The 13,224-nt window shown below is 39.5% G+C and overlaps 1 protein-coding gene across 2 annotated transcripts in view; it reads left to right on the top strand.

Annotated features, from left to right (window-relative positions):
- The window catches only part of casp8 (caspase 8, apoptosis-related cysteine peptidase), a 29,819-nt gene extending 17,975 nt beyond the window's left edge, over positions 1–11,844 (top strand). For both annotated transcript variants that reach the window (XM_077724684.1, XM_077724682.1), the window contains 3 exons: positions 4,201–4,328; positions 6,915–7,306; positions 11,494–11,844. In XM_077724684.1, coding sequence (XP_077580810.1) covers positions 4,201–4,328; positions 6,915–7,306; positions 11,494–11,638 — 665 coding nt within the window. In that variant the 3' untranslated portion in view covers positions 11,639–11,844. The remainder of the gene's footprint in view (positions 1–4,200; positions 4,329–6,914; positions 7,307–11,493) is intronic.
- The last annotated feature ends 1,380 nt before the right edge of the window (positions 11,845–13,224 follow it).

Raw genomic sequence — 13,224 nt, 5'->3', positions numbered from 1 at the left:
GAAGCACGGTGAGAATGATGTTTTTTGACCTCCAACACCATTGAGCCGATCCTACTGAGAGGGAAACTGGAAGAGGCTGGAGTAAGGAATCACCTTGCCGCATGGATCATCGACTTCCTCACTGACAGACCACAATATGTGAGACTCCAGGACTGTACGTCTGATGTGGTAGCTTGCAACACGGGGGCCCCACAAGGCACAGTGCTTTCCCCACTCTTCTCCCTCTACACATCAGACTTCAAATATGATACAGATACTTGCAACAGATTCAGCAACACGGTTCTTTATTTATATATTTATTCATGTATTTATTAATTAACTTGTTATCTATTTATGTCTAAAATGGCTTTCTTATTTCTGCATCCTCACCCTCTTTCTACGGTGACAACAAAATATCCCGAATACGGGATGAATAAAGTTATCGAATCCAATCCAATCCACACGGACACTTAAGCACGTCTTATAAACGCAACATTAAGAATTCAAACAACAACATACCGTATTTTCTCACATATAAGCCAGTTTTGTCGGACACAAAAATCATGATTCAAATGAGGGTATGGCTTTTACCCGACATGCATGAAACTGCAAGTTACTGACGATGACACGGTGACGTCACAACAAAATGCTGCCGTGACGTTATGATGCAAGACAATGCGGCCGATTATTTCAAAATAAAGAAAAGAGAAAAAGATTGAAACGCTAAACAAAAGGTATTTTGACGTCTATGAATAAATTCAAGGAAATAATCAACGGTATCTTGCATAAACGTGAAAAAACGTATGTTCCCGTCACTGTTCGCTCGGGGCACTGCCATCTTACCAAAGGTACACGTGCTCAGATTGGCCAGACATGATATTGTGTCTGCTATTGCTCGCTCGGGGGCCCTCCTCTTACCGTAATTAAACGTGCTCTGCACATCACAATAGTTAAGGCTGATCGAAGATCTTGCGGTCGATCATTAAAATATAAACCTATGTGGTGAAAGCTTTGAAATCTCAATTTACTTCTATAATGACAATGAAAGCATTCAATTCAAATCAACATACAAACTCCACATAGGTGGGACGTGACCTGTATTTGAACCAAGAATTGTACATTTGTGATTATGAAATAAAACGGGTAATATGAATATCTATATAATGGAAAAACATCGAGATATTTTGGCCTTCACATCTTAAACTTCTGGTAAGAAAATTGTACTTTATGTCCTTAAAAAGCACCGGGTTTTCATTGAGATAAACCTTTGTCCTTTTTCAAATTGAATAAGCCATATTAACTTATGATACTGGCCCTAATAATATTCTTTTGATTCATACAGTATCTCAGAAATTCCACGTGGTGATTTTTCTTAAGATTTTCCCTTCAAAGTAACACGTGTACTCCCTATTAAAATAATAAATATGGAGGTGAAAATTGAGAAACGGGGCGGCTTATGCACGGAAAAATGTCGAATTCAACAATTTTAAGACAATTTTAGGGATGCATCATATCCTCGTAGGCGGCTTTTATTCGAATAAATACGGTAAACTACATTAATCAACAACCAACATTAACCTTTTATGATTTCTTGCGAATGTAATTTTTCACCCGTTTTATCAGTCGCTACTGGTTCTTCCTTTTTTGGATTTAACCCTTTGCCGTGCTGGTTGACGGACATTTTGAAAAAACGATTCCCTTTGGTGATTTTTTAATATTGCTTCTATAATGCAACAGACAAATTTCGTCAAAGTGGGCGATCGTGAACACTTTCTTCCACAGAGATAAAGTTTATTAAACATCTCCAGCATTTCTTTGATTTTTTTATTATTATTGCTATTGCAATGCTCGCTGCCTCTTTCTCGAATGCCTTATCGTTTATTCCCCCGTATTGTTGAGAGTTTCATTATTTCAACTAGAACGTTTGATTTTATGCCCTCGACTACTTGTTTGGCAAATCAACTTCACAGTTGTGTGATAGACTATTGGGTCCCACGCTGACCACTTCTTTATCCACACTTGAAAAAACTCAACAAAAAAACAGTCAGAACGAAAGAGAGAATCTTGAAACAGTGGTTGTTGTGAGACAGCCAATGAGAGCTCAAGATAGAGTAGGGAGGTTTTAAAGTTAGCTTCAATGCATCCGTGACAATATTTTCAAATGAAATAACGAATAATTAATGCTTTTACGTTTTGGGTTTTTTTGTAACTTGGATTTGTTTCTAATTTCGAGGCACTCATTTGCATGGAAAATGCTTTCCTAAACTGGAAATTTCACACATAGAGGCATTCATAAGTAGAAGTATGACTGTATTGGGAAAAGAAGGCAACTTATAGTTTGGAAAACACAATACGATTCGAATTGATGAATTTGAATTGTTTAATTTACATTTCTATTAAAAATCTGTATATCGTATTTTCACACCTATAAATAGCCTGATAGGCGGCAGTCTCAGTTGCGGGTATATTTTTTGTTTTTTGTCAATACATAGGGCACCTCGTTTTGAAAAGGCGCTAGCTTGACACTAGGCTTATGCTATCTGCTATCATACCTATGTTAAGTGAGCGGACGATTTGACGAAAGACGGTTTGCCAAACGGACGTTTCGCCGAAACGGGATTTGCGCGCTCGCCCCGCCCCCGGATCGCGTGTATATAAGTTTTTCAAACTCGGCACAAAAAACAACAATGAGAAACATCCCCACTTTTATATGTTGAACAAAATAATAAAATCTATTTTTTTCGGCGAAACGTCTGTCCGGCGAAATGTCAGTTCGGCGAAACGTCCATTCGGCGAACTGTCTGTCGGCTTTATGTCCATTCGGCAAACTGTCCGTCGGCTTTATGTCCATTCGGCTAGCTGTCCGTCGACTTTGTCCATTCAGCGAACTGTCCGTCGGCTTTGTCTATTTGGTGAACTGTCCGTCGGCTTTATGACCATTCGGTGAACTGTCCGTCGGCTTTATGTCCATTCTTGAACTGTCCGTCGGCTTTATGTCCATTCGGCGAACTGTCTGTCGGCTTTATGTCCATTCGGCGAACTGTCCGTCGGCTTTATGACCATTCGGTGAACTGTCCGTCGGCTTTATGTCCATTCGGCGAACTGTCCGTCGGCTTTATGTCCATTCGGCGAACTGTCCGTCGGCTTTATGTCCATTCGGCGAACTGTCCGTCGGCTTTATGTCCATTCGGGGAACTGTCCGTCGGCTTTATGTCCATTCGGCGAACTGTCCGTTGGCTTTATGTCCGTTGGCTTTATGTCCATTTGGCGAACTGTCCGTTGGCGAAACGTCTATTTGGCGAACGGCAAAACGTCTTTCGGTGAATTGTCCTAATATGTTATGGTAGCTGCTAACGTATGTTAGGCTAGCCGCTAGCGTGTTTTTTTAAAGACATTACGAGCAAAACTAAGTTTGATAATGCTTTATAGCGGTAAAAGCCACACTATGATATAAAGAGTTTAGTGTTCAACATCCTAGGCTCAACTGACACTAAGAGTTGTGCATTCCGGAAACTTCATTCCATCTTTGGTGAAAGCTCAAACAACAGTGCTGGCCGACACTTGAACCCAGTCATCCACAATCCATTGTAACTCGCTACATGTATCACTCCCACGCCTTTTGATATTCTTCGCTGTTATATCGGCATCGACAATTCGTTCCATATTGTCACGTAACTTGTGCGACGCCTGAACTACTATGTTGGCCACCGGCATTCACGCTCCCAAGTCGTTAGCAAAGGTGTTAAATTGCGTTCGATCCATGGCTTTAGTCCATTTTCCAAGCGTTCACAGCCAGATTCTGTTGTCATTCACATCAGGCATTTCCTCTGTTAGCAGGAGGTGGGGTACACCCTGCACCGTTTTCCACAAAATCGCAGGCAAAAAAGTGAATTCTTTGATGAAACACACAAACTATATTAAACTAATATTTTTGTTTGAATAGTCATGCATAGCATGTCATTTGAAAGCTGCCTTAATTCAGAATATGAAATAGGTGAGAAACCCAGTGCTCGTTTTGTTCTTTGCCAATAAAAGCCCATGAAAAGTGTGCATTTCATAAAAATGGCTGACATTATGACGTACAGACTTTGCATGTTGGATATTTAAAGCCAAATATTTGATTTTTCAATATTCTCCTAATGGGTGTCATTCAAATATATATTTAATGGATAAGTCAACAATGGCCACACAAGTCAAAACCTTTTCTTCTGTATTCTATAGAAACTCTTGAATCGCTGTTCTCAAGATTTGGCTTCACCGTGATTGTGCATAAGAACTTGACAGGAGAAGATATTAGGACTCAACTAAAAACCCATGCTTCACGAATTTTTTCAATGGATGATGCTCTGGTGAGAAAGATCAAATGTACAGTTGTGGTCAAAAGTTTACGTACACTTGTGAAGAACATAATGTCATGGCTCTTGAGTTTCCAGTTATTTCTACAACTCTGATTTTTCTCTGATAATGATTGAAACAAATGCTTCTTTGTCACAAAAACTTTCATGTAGTTTGGTTCTTTTATGACTTTATTATGGATTAACAGAAAAAGTGATCAAAACTGCTAGGTAAAAAATATACATACAGCAATACGAATTAGCAATTTTGTTGACTTAGAAAGTTGTCAGTGAAATGAGCTTCATAGCATGGCCTCTTAACTTCTTGTGAGTGATTGTGTGACTACAGCAGGTGACTTCTCTGAAGCCATTTGAATAGGACGAATTGGATACAAACGCTACAATGGGAAAATCCTTGACTTGAACAAGTCAGGAAAGTCACTTGGAGCCATTTCAAAGTAGCTGCGAAGTCCCAAAAGCAACAGTGCAAACAATTGTTTCTAAGTATAAAGTGCATGGCACTGTTTTGTCACTACCATGATCAGGAAGAAAACGAAAGCTATCACCTGCTGCTGAGATAACATTGGTCAGGAGGGTGAAGATTCAACCGAGAATCACCAAAAAGCAGATCCGCCAAGATTTAGACGTTGCCTGGACACAGGTGTCAGTTTCCACAGTCAAGTGTGTTGTATCTCCATGGACTGAGAGGCTGCCGTGCAAGAAGTAAGCCCTTGCTCCAAAAGCAGCACCATAAGGCTCGACTTAAGTTTGTTGCTGATCACATGGACAAAGATAAGACCTTCTGAAGGAAAGTCCTGTGGTCAGACGAAACACAAATCGAGCTTTTTGGCAACAATGCCCTGTAATATGTTTGGAAGAGAAAATGTGAGGCCTTTAACCCCAACAACACCATGTCTACCGTCAAGCACGGTGGTGGTAGTATTATGCTGTGGGGCTGTTTTGTTACCAATCGAACTGGTGCTTTACTGAGAGTAAATGAGATAATGAAGAAGGAGGATTACCTTCAAATTCTTCAAGATAACCTATAGTCATCAGCCCAAAGATTGGGTCTTGGGCGCAGTTGGGTATTCAAATAGGACAATGACCCCAAACACACATCAAAAGTGGTAATGAAATAGCTAAATCAAGCTAGAATTAAGATTTTCAAATGGCCTTGCCAAAGTCCTGACTTAAACCCCATTGAGAACTTGTGGACAATGTTGAAGAAACAAGTCCATGTCAGAAAGCCATCAAATTTAACTGAACTGCACCAATTCTGTCAAGAGGAGTGGTCAAGGATTCAACCGGATGCTTGCCAGAAGCTTGTGGATGGCTACCAAAAGCGCCCATTTGAAGTGAAAATGGCCAAGAGACAACAAATATTAGCGCTGCTGTATGTATATTTTCGTCCCAGCAGATTTGATCACCTTTTTCTCTTCACCCGTAAGGGTCATAAAAGAACAAAACTTCATGAATGTTTTTGTGACAAAGAAGTACAGACGCTCCCCTACTTACGGACATTCAAGACACGAACATGTCTGCAAATTGCTTTTATGTCGAAAAGTGTTCGTAAGTTTGATTTTGTGTTGCGCGCCTTTTTTCGAGTCGTTCTTTTTTCCACTGCTAATACCGACACCTGGCGCTGTGAGAACTCCGCTCACCCAATATCCACCTTCCGCTGCCCAGTTCGTTGCAATGCGGAAGTTGTGGAAGTGCGTGACGTATCTCCAGTGCGCAAAGAACCTTTTTCATTTTTATCATTAAATATCTTCTGCATTCATTATTCAATATAGTTGGTGAAAGGGGAAAGGCTTCTAGTGAGGGAGGTGCATGGAAGAGGCAAGCCATTTCATTTGAAACAAAAGTGGCAATGATAAAGAAGTTTGATGCGCGTGAGAAAGTGGTGAGCGTTGCACGGGAATACAACTTGACACCATCAGTAAGTACCATTTATAAACAGAAAGATCGAGTAGCAGGACCCAAATATTGAACGTTGCACAAAAGTTGCAAATCAATTGAATGATGCCATATAGTGCTACCGCATTTATGATGAAAAAAAAGAAGACTGTGCAATCGTCATTAGATAGCTTCTTTCGGACAGTTTCTAGTAAATCTCTCTCTCCATCTCTCTAATGTATGTATACAGTACTGTATGTATTCTCCATTTTATTAAATGTTTTTTCAGTACAAAACAATGCTGGCTACTTAGACAAGTCTTAAACATACAAATGCACTTATATAAACCTTCAATATACTTATATAGGCCTTAAACATAAATTATGAAACAAAATATAGCACTGAATCAACTTACGAACTAATTCAACTTATGAACAAGCGCTCGTAACTCGTTCGTAAGTAGGGGAGCGTCTGTATCTGTTCCAATCACTTTAGCAGAGAAAAATCAGAGTTGTTGAAATAACTGTAAACTCAAGAGAGCCATGACATTATGTTCTTCACAAGTGTATGTAAACTTTTGACCACAGCTGTATATACTCTATGTATATTTGGATTAATTTTACATAACCCTTATTTCTTAATGTTTTTTTTGACTCGTGTAATTTTCACTGCAATAAAACAAACTGCATTTACATTTGCGTTTAGGTTGTTTGTGTGCTCTCCCATGGAGAAAGTGGTTGTGTCTTCGGGAGTGATGAGAAAAAGGTGTTCCTTCGAGAATTGACTCAGCCCTTCACAAGTGAAAATGCTCCCACTTTGGCAGGGAAACCTAAATTGTTCTTCATCCAAGCTTGTCAGGGAGGAGGCTATCAAACCGGATCCCTGCTGTGCTCCCCAAACCTAAGTCAAAGAAGTGAGGACAGACACAGTAACCTTGAAACCGATGCGGGTCCCATCCACTCCGAAACAGTCCCTTCAGATGCTGACTTTTTGCTCGGCATGGCCACTGTGCCAGAATGCAAGTCATTCCGACACAGGCTCACAGGCTCCATCTATATTCAAGAGCTTTGCAAGCAGCTCCAACAATCGGCTGAGAGGTGAGATTGAAACATTTGAGTGTTTTTGATAATTAAATTATTACAGTAATCCCTCGAATATTGCGGATAATGTAGACCAGACATGGCTGCAATAATTGCAAAACCGTGAAGTGGGAAAGCCCCCATTATTACTAACCATACTACATGCTTTTGTTCTTTTACAAAAATACAAGTGCATAAGCGCAATTATGTTTAAGTGAATTTATCAAATACTACAGTTATAAGTATATGAAAAGACTAAATTTTTGTTATCTACATATACAAAATTCTAAATACTTTAAATGCTGTTTTCAGCAAAAATAGTTCCTTTTCACTTGATATAAATTCAACAAAACCGCTTAATGGGATAGAGGTTCACTTGCCTGACTACGGTGCTGGCAGACGTGGGCTCAATTCCCGCTTGTGGCAGTATGATTGGGATTGAGGATGGTCATCTGTCTCAGTGTGCCCCAAGACCGACTGGTGACCAGTCTAGGGTGTAGTCGGCCTTTCGCCCGAAGACAGCTGGGTTAGGCCCCGGTAACCCCCCAAATTTTTCGAGGATGGAAGATGAATGAATGAATGAGCTTAATCGGAGTGCCATTGAGGGCAAACATTCCATTTAAAAACTAATGTTTAAATCTCATTACATTTGTTTAATGAAAATGAAATCAGTCAGTTTAGTCCAATTCCTCCTGCACAGTTCAAATCTTGAAGGGAAGCCCCCTCTTAGTGATGTACAGCTTTGCGTGTGGGATGAAACAGTTTGTGAGGCCCTTAGTGATCCAGGCTTTCCAGTTTCTTGTCCAGTAGACAGGCAGCAAGGCTTTGTTCTTGTTTTTTTAAACCATGGGGACGGTCAGACATTTAGATTACGCCAGCCAGCAGTACCCTCACACATGATGAACGTCGTGCGATCTGCGTTATCTTTTAGTTCATCTTTGAATAAGAAAGTCCAGGCATCCCCTTCCAAAAAGGCCAACTTGCTCCGGAAGATAACCAACCATTCTCTTGAATTATGTGAACTCTTCCTCAATGTAGCATTTTGCTGCCTCACAGTCTGCCAGGCGAAGAAGCTCGGCCTTCGCTTGTGTCATGACGTCATGGCGCCCGCAATGGCGCCATTATGTCGTGACGTCATCGTGTCACTGCACCGTCAAATTAGTTTTTTAGCAGGTCTTGTTTTTATGTGCATATAAGCCGTACCCTTGATTCGTTCATATTTACTTTTGTCTGATAAAAGCACCTTATATGGGAGTGAATACGGTAATCAGAAATAAATACGATGTGCTGAGGAATGTTGAGGCCACAAAGTGGTGAAGGATCACAGTACTTGGGTTTGTGTGTCATAACTATCTTGACATGTGGAAATCGTAAAATTGGATTGGATTGTATAACTATTCATCCCGTTTTCGGGATATTTCGTTGTCACAGTATCAAGAGGGGGAGAATACAGATAAAGGAAAGGCATTTTAGACATAAATAGATAAGTAATAAGTAAGCTAATAAATGGCGGGGGGTTCGGGGCTGTTTTGAATAAGAGATTTTACGCAATCAGAATTGGGAAGAATGAGAGAAAACGACCAATGGAGAGAAAAGTGGATGAAGCATACACCATAGTTAGGTAATGAAAAAGAAATAGGCAAATTCCTACACTGGTCACACAGCCCCACAGATTGATGGAATCCCCACCAAATTTCACTGTGGGTAGCAAGTGTTTGTCTTCAAATGCTGTGTTCTACCCTTTTTATGTCCAAATAATTTCATCAGTCCACAACAGCCTATTCCAAAATGAAGCTAGCTTGTACAAATGTGCTTCAGCATACCTCAAGCAACTCTGTTTGTGACATGTACACAGAAAAGGCTTTTGTCGGATTACTCTCCCAACATCTATTTGTGCTAAGTGTGCTAAATATCGTAATTTCACGACTATAAAGCGCATATAAAAGTCTTAAATTTTCTCCAAAATAGACGGGGTGTCTTATAATCCAGTGCGCTTTATATATCAGATCAATACTAAAATTATTATCACGATGAAATAAAATAAATCAGTCGATAGGGTACACCGACTCTACTATTTTTCCGTAGACAAAGTACTGCGCAGTGATTGCCGGGATATGTAGTAGTTCTTTTGTCAATACACCCAATGGATTGTGGCCTGTATACACATCAATACACCTTGACGAAGCATGGAAAGCACCGTTGGGGCCACATTGACTTTAAAAATTTGACAGATGGGCCGGGTCAGCACAAGATATGCATAACTGCATCCGTTAACAGTACATATGAGTATTAACATACTCATCACTCATCATACAAGTAAAAAGTATAAAGTACAAAGTAAAGTAAAAAGGAATGTATTAAGAAATATTAAAATGTAATTTAAAAAAAGATAGAGGGGCTGTAAAACACGAAAAACAAATAAGTGGACAGAGCTACTGCCACTGGCTTCCGCGTGACTGCGCCATCCTGGAAAAAAAAAAAAAACATTATATGGGCGACGTCGGCGGGCCGAATTAAAAAGCCCATGTGGCCCGCGGGCCGTAGTTTCTCCATGCCTGGTCTAAAAGAATGGTGTGTCCTTTGTGTGTGTAAAATACAGAAATAGCACTCATTATTGACACCAGCTAAAAATACGATGCGCCGAATAGTTGTGAAAATATGGTAGTTTAATGGTGCACAGTGACACTATCTGCAGCAAGATTATGTTGTAGGTCTGTAAAGCTGGTCTGTGGGAACTGCAGTGGAAACTGACAGCTGAAATCTCTGAGATACCTTTTTCTATCCTTTCCTTTAAACATGATGTTGAAAAATCTTTGTTCTCAGTTCATTTTACAGTTGAGTGGTAGCTCCCATGTTGCCACTCTTCAGAGAAGCTACAAAGAGGAGAACAACTTGCAACTGGCCAACTTGAATACCATATTTTCACACCTATAGGGCACTTAAAAGTTTCGATCGGTGTGACTTGTATGTGCACTAAATTCACATTTTTGTATCACTGATCACTTGACTAACCGGTTTCATTTCTTGCTGTCACGCTATTTTCTGCGGTCAACCCAGCGGACTTTCGTGTTCTTGTGCTCAAATGAGCAGACCTTAAAAATACCCTGACTCCCTACTCCAAGCTTTACGGTGAATCTAGTCAAAAAATCCCAGGCGAGTGGGGAGGCAGTTGACTTCCCATATGCTCGTCAAAAACACTCTAAATCAGGGGTGTCAAACTCCCTTTGGTCTGCGGGCTGAATAGAGCTTAATTTGGGATCAAGCGGGCCGGACCAGTAAACTCATTGCAAAATTACATATAACTAACAATAAGCCCACTTCTTTCCTTTGTATTAGTCACTAATACTAATAAATAGTGCAAAGAATGAGTAAATTATCAAAATGTTTATTACCAGAATTTTCCTTTTACATTATGAACATTATATTATGAACAAGAGAATAACATAAGAACATAAATAAATGTCAATTCATGTTGTCTGCACGTACTAAAACACTGCGCCCCCTAGCGGATAATACAAAAACTACAAATATTAAAGAAAATTCATATTTTTTTTATACAATGCAGCTTTCTTCCCCGGCCGTACCAAACCACCAGACGGCCCGGATTCGGCCCGGGGGCCGTATGATTGACACCCCTGCTCTAAATAGTCAAATAAACTGTGTTTTACAGTCAGTAATTCTCCCGTGTCAAGCTGTAGTCGCACATGAATGTTGTGCAATGTGCACGTGTTTGTCCTTTTGGAGATGGCTTCAACATGGGATATTTCATTGAATAACCTGGGCATACCTACCAGTGCTCTCTACGCCTACTTCCTCGAGAACAATCTTGGTAATGATAGGATTTGTTTCAAAATAAGATTGATGATTTAATCACCCTTAATAATACTTCCCTTGTGAAAAAATCACAGTTTGCGTTGTTTGTCCAGATAAACTCCGGAAATTCCGGATAAGTTGACAGCTCTTTTCTGTACACAATCACCATAAATGTCCCCAAAACTTTATATTGTGAATTTCTTCCATACTGAAATAATTTTACTGATGTATGCAGTACTTGACGTCAGACCGTGACATTTATGTTAATACAAAAATGATAGAGCTCTAAAAACAATTCACTACTTGATGTGCTTTTGTTGATTTTAAATATTGTTATTGTGATATTACAAAGGGATTCTATGTGATACTGTGTGATGTTTTTTTATTTGCAGCCAAGAAAAGGAAGATATACTCACTGTTTTGACACGCGTTAACAGAGAAGTCAGCAAAAGAGACTTTCTTGCGCACAAACAAATGCCACAGCCCAATTATACCCTCACCAAGAGACTTGTTCTAAAGTTTGTCGATAGCAACTAAATGCAACTCCTAAGTGCCATATATGTTCATCAATGCAGTCATGAAACAGTATGCTGATGTTTACAAAAATATGAATAGTTCAGCTGAAATGTTCTTTTAAGATCTTAAAAATCATACTGGTGCGATTTGAAAATGTGATTTTTGTCGTGTGTCTGTCACTAAATCTCGTGGAGAAAAAATGTTTAATAAAAAATGTATCTAGTGTATTTAACTTTCCTCGAGCCATTTTAAAGTATCTCTTAAATATCCATTATAGAAAAATTCTACATGTATTATTAGCTGACTACATATTAACAATAAATATTCTGATATTGGTAGGATGATTGGACACTCTTAACTGCCCCTAGGTATGGGTGTGTGTCCATGGTTGTCCATCTCTTTGTGCCCTGCGATCAGCTGGATAGGCTCTGGTACCCCCGCGACCCTAATAAGGATCAAGCGGTTTAGAAAAGGAGATGAGAAAAATGAGATAATTACATACATTTGAAAATTTACTGTAATCTAATGCCACTATTCTGCCACTTACTTCAGAATATTTGGTATAATGTGCTGTTAATGTTTGTGAATGCAATTATTTCACATAAATTCACACAGGAAGATATAGTTCCTGTGTACACATGTATGTGAAATGGCTGAATGGTCATGATTCGTTCCAAACAAATAGCATTTAAAGTCTCATGGCACAAAACTCCCTCAAGTGTCAAATGCATAACAAGAAAGTAAAACAAGTGTAACCTAGTTTTAAGTTTGACATATATGCAATGCGTAGCGGGCATATATAGTACCTTGGGGGAATATTCGGGCCCCCTTAAACTTTTCAAACATTCGCCACATTTCAGGCTTCAAACAAAAATATAAAATTGATTTTTTTTTGTGTCAAGAAACAAGTGAGACACAGTTGTGAAGTGGATAGAAATGTATTCTCATCTCATTTTCTGAACCGGTTTATCCTCATTACGCTCGCGCTGGAACCAATCTCAGCTGCCTCCAGGCCATAAGCGGTGGACACCTTGAATTGGCAGCCAGCCGATCGCAGGGTACAAGGAAACGGACAACCATTCACATTCAAACCCATACCAACTGGCAATTAAGAGTGACCAATCAGCCTACCATGCATGTTTTTGGAATGTGGGAGGTAACCAGAGTACCCGAGGAAACCAACGCAGGTCAGGGGAGAACATGCAAAATCCACATAGGTGTACTGACCCTGGGTTTGAACCCATGACCCCAGAGCTGTGAGGCCGGTGCACGCCACTAAGTAGTGAAAGCTTTAAATCTCAAGACTTATACTTGTATAATGACAATAAAAACATTCAATTTAATTCAAATTAAATTCAATACAATAACACTTCCTGTCATTGTGAGATTATTACAATTATTCGTTTTAATACTATCGTGCTAACGTAATTAATGTTCACCTCAATAATATGAAATCCATTTTCAGATTGACGACGAGAGACGTCCAATCGAGTTTGACGGGGATGGGTTGTTTAACTACGTGTTAAAACAGTTGTAATATACTATATTTGTTATACTACACTTTATTTTAATACATTATATAACTCTGATTAAATAATATTCTTATA

This window comes from Stigmatopora nigra, chromosome 9 (assembly GCF_051989575.1).
Source record: "Stigmatopora nigra isolate UIUO_SnigA chromosome 9, RoL_Snig_1.1, whole genome shotgun sequence".
NCBI classification, from domain to species: Eukaryota; Metazoa; Chordata; class Actinopteri; order Syngnathiformes; family Syngnathidae; genus Stigmatopora; species Stigmatopora nigra.
Note: the sequence above shows the minus strand (reverse complement) of the source record. Positions and strands in the feature narration are given on the sequence as shown.